Source organism: Heterodontus francisci, unplaced genomic scaffold (genome assembly GCF_036365525.1).
Source record: "Heterodontus francisci isolate sHetFra1 unplaced genomic scaffold, sHetFra1.hap1 HAP1_SCAFFOLD_1252, whole genome shotgun sequence".
Classification (NCBI taxonomy): domain Eukaryota; kingdom Metazoa; phylum Chordata; class Chondrichthyes; order Heterodontiformes; family Heterodontidae; genus Heterodontus; species Heterodontus francisci.
In genome coordinates, this window is record NW_027141336.1 from 110231 (window position 1) to 114333 (window position 4103).

Sequence of the window (4103 nt, forward strand, 5' to 3'; positions counted from 1 at the left end):
AGACATGTCAAGATGACTGACTGTTGCTTTTCCCTAACTGGCCTCACCGGTCAAATTCCACCAAACGGTTTGGTAAACCCTGACCCAACTGCCTGACAAATGTCTTTGCGAATTGGCTTCTTATTGTCTTGGCTCTCAGAGGTGCAGATGCTGAGCTGCTAAAGCATCTGAAGATAGTGTGCATTCTAGCTCAGGCTAGGACATTGAAGAACAATGGTCAGCTGTGACGGAGAACATAACCCCACATCATCACAGACATGATGCATTTTCACTGTCATGTGACTGATTGGGTATTTTTCATCAATGGTCACAAAGGTCACAGAGGGTCACCTCAATTACAGCCGCCACTTGCTTCATCACTTCAGCTGCCATTAAACTATTGAGCAGGTGCTTGTCTTCTGCATTACTTGGTGGCCAACTCATGGCTGCCTCGTGGGTTACCTTTTCCTTTCAAAGCCTCCTGTCTCCTCCTAGTGCCTTAATTCTTCAGCATTGTAAAACAAAACATCTGAAATTTTATAGATAACTTCGGAAATGTTCTCTCCCATTACGGCAGTCTTTAATTGTTCCCACTTCTTTCAATTTGAGAAAAGCACTTCCTGCTTCTATTACAAATGTGCCCCGAGACCTGTGTAAATTCCCATCTGGAGTTCTGCTATTAGCAGAATTCATAAAACTGGATGTTAACAACATAATTCCAATTGAATTTCTCCAATAGGCGAACTCTCCAAATACATCAGCTAAACCCAAAGAGGAAATTATATATCAGAGACAGAAAAAAGGTGGATGACAGAAGCTGAGAGATAAATAAAAAAGGAATGAGTTGACTGACAGAAAAAAGATGCACCACAATTAATATATTTTATCAACCTATTAATCCTCTCATTGTGAATAGAATCATTAATTTCTCTTTTCCTATCTTTATTGCAGCTAATTTATTAACGATTGTGATTCTCTCCCGTGGAAAATGCGGTCTCTCCAAATGTATCAGTCGTTATATGGTGGCCATGACAACAGCAGATCTACTGGTCCTAATATTTGATGTAATTCTGTATGAGATTAAGGAGATGTATTTCACAAATTCATTTCTGGATTACACCTCCATCTGTAGTCTTACATTCACCTTCAGTTTTATTTCCATTGATTGTTCTGTCTGGTTAACAGTCGCTTTCAGCTTTGATCGCTTTGTATCCATCTGTTACCAGAAACTGAGAAACAAATACTGCACAGAAAAAACTGCACTTGTCGTTATAGCAGCGGTGTGTGGACTTTCCGTTTTACAAAATATTCCATTTTACTTTGTAAATGAACCTGGAATAATGATTGATAACATACCATGGTTCTGTGTTGTAAAATCTGCATTCTATATTTTGCCTGTTTGGATGGTTTACTTGTGGCTTGACAGTATTTTAACCCCACTTGCTGCATTTTTCTTAATTTTGTTCTTCAATGCTCTGACCATCAGACACATTGTAGTGACCAATAGAGTCAGGAGGGGATTCCGGGAAAAGAGCAAAGATCCAGAGATAGAGAGCCGCAGGAAGTCCATCATATTACTGCTCGCTATTTCGGGCAGTTTTATCTTGTTATGGATTCTAATCTCCATCTGTCAGATTTCTGTACAATTTACGGAAAATCAATTTGACCAAAGTGATTACAATGACCCTTTCACCATCATGGAACAGACCGGATTCATGCTCCAGCGTTTGAGTTCCTGCACCAACACGGTTATTTATGCAGTGGCACAGACCAAGTTCAGAGATGAGTTAAAGAATATTATCAAATATCCCTTTACCCAGATGATCAAGGTAAATAAATTAAATTAATCGGAATGCGTTAAATTTATCTCCCCACCCACCCACCCCGGATTGGTCTCATATCATACACAATTATCTGCCGTTTAGATTGGATCTGTCCAACCACTCTACAGAGGCATATTGTTCCTGCTGTTTAATATACTACTGAAAATCAAGTTCTCTATTTGCCCTGGCGGAACTGTGGCCAGCAGAGCTGTCAACAGATTTGGAGAGACTCAAAGAGAAATGTGAGGGTAAATGTTTATGTTTACCATTTAAAGCTCTTTACAAAGCCTGACATAATCTCAATGAGTATTTAATGTCCAGAAAGTAAAGGTAAAGAACTAACTTATTCTGTTTACACCAATTTCTAACTGGTCAAATATTTACATAAAACCAATCCAGGTTTGGAAAGAATTAAATGTAGAAGTAAATTTGCGCGGCATTTTTGAAGAATTTACCTTTGTATCGGCTGCTTTAATGTTGTCATTGTATACAATAGGTTCAATTCAGCTTCACTCAAAGAAATACTGTTCTCCCTTTTTTAACAGACTATTGGTCTGATTGTTCAGTTTGCTGCAACTAGTTTGCTTGATGGATGAACCAGTTCACTCAGTTCAAGAATCTGATTGTTTGTGTGATTTGCTCAGCTACATATCTGCTTGGCTGCTTTTTGAATTTTAGTGATGAATTATTTAATTTCACGAAGCTTCGGGTCAATTAATATCATTAATATCATTTTCAGATCACAACAAATTGCTCTTGTTGACATACAGAAAGGACAGTGGCAGATTTCCCCAGTGGTGTGCCTTGGGCTATTGAATCATATAACATCGTGAATACAAGAAGCCGAGCAGGAGATGGTAAATATCCAAAAGGGATTCTATTTTTCAGGCAGTTAAATGGGCATAAATTCAGATGAGTTCATTAGCGGTGTGTTTCTCTTGCTCCAATCGTCCTCTACTCACCAGGCAATCCAACAGCCCCAGCGTAGGAACAGGAAATATATTCTGGAACATTTAAAATATTATCTGGAACATTTTAACTCCCTTGTTTGATGAGAAAATATTGACAGTTTTATTGCAGTAATAAAATATTTACAGCACTTTTACATGAGACATGCAATCTTATTATTTTCCAAAACATGAAACAACTGTAGCTATCTAAGTTACAACCACTGTTTATTTGGTTTATTAAAATTCAGTCACTGTGACAATTATACATAAAACAATATAAATGTCGTGTCACTCTGTTACATTACAAAGATAAGGAAAATCCTGGGAACTCACAGGATAGACAATAAAAATCTAAACCTATTCCCAGGTTCTTTTGTGATGAAGTTAAACTGATGCGTTCCTGCCAAGAAGTGAAAATAGTTTTTGTCATGATTTTTCTGATCCAAGCTCTCCATAACTTTGAGCTCCTCTCATCAGATCACCACTCTGTCTTTTACCTTGTCCCACTTTGTGTAAATGGAACGGAGATCAATATAGAAGATAGAGAATATAGTCTAATTCACGCTCCCTGGGCAACACAGAAGGAATCGAGACCAAATGTAATCTTGAAGAGAAGCAGAGTTAAAGATTTCAAAGATTAATGGAGCATAAAATCTAGAAATAATATAACCCCAGTTTTAAAGTGTTACATTGTGCTCCTATATTTCATGTCTTGTTATAAGTTCTGAACTCTATATTTATCTTGAAATACCTGGAATGTGTAATCAGACGGATTGTAAAACCGGTGTTGAACCTGAACGCACGTCATTGCACCAGGTGTGTTAGGTTTCAGTCAGGAATGTTTCCTCCATATTTTGTGCAGAGATTAATTTAACAATTACTCTCCCACATCCCCCCACTCCAAACCCATTTCCTTCTCATAACGATTATGGTGAAATTAACTTCAAAGGAATGAGACAAAACAGATCGCCTGGATTGTCAGTCTGAATTCTTTTTTGTGTTTTTCTGTGCTGCATTTCTCTGCACATCTGTGTCAAAAGCGTTTTCTTTTCTTCATTGGAAAAACTCTCTTCAATATAATACTTGAGAACTGCAACATTTAACCGATTTGGTGACTATAGTTTGAAACAGATGCCGAACAAGACATTGTGATGACAAAATGTTAACTATGAAACAAAAGGAAAACATGACAATAAACGAGCTGGTTTTCTCCCAGAGCATCTCACCTTTCACCAGTAATTAAACTGAATAGTATGAGATCAATATACTCCCCAACTTTTACCGTCAACTTCTAACCTTGAGGGCTTAGGGCCTAGGATGGGTGCAGCGCGAAGAAAGAGAATTCGGATTA

General features: G+C 37.8%; 1 protein-coding gene across 1 annotated transcript; it reads left to right on the forward strand.

Annotated features, from left to right (window-relative positions):
• The first annotated feature begins 935 nt into the window (after nucleotides 1-935).
• LOC137362836 (probable G-protein coupled receptor 139) lies at nucleotides 936-3005 on the forward strand. The gene is made up of 2 exons (XM_068027049.1): nucleotides 936-1808; nucleotides 1905-3005. Exons 1-2 carry the CDS (start codon nucleotides 999-1001, stop codon nucleotides 2046-2048), a joined length of 954 nt encoding a protein of 317 aa, XP_067883150.1. The 5' UTR covers nucleotides 936-998; the 3' UTR covers nucleotides 2049-3005.
• Nucleotides 3006-4103: the final 1098 nt, after the last annotated feature.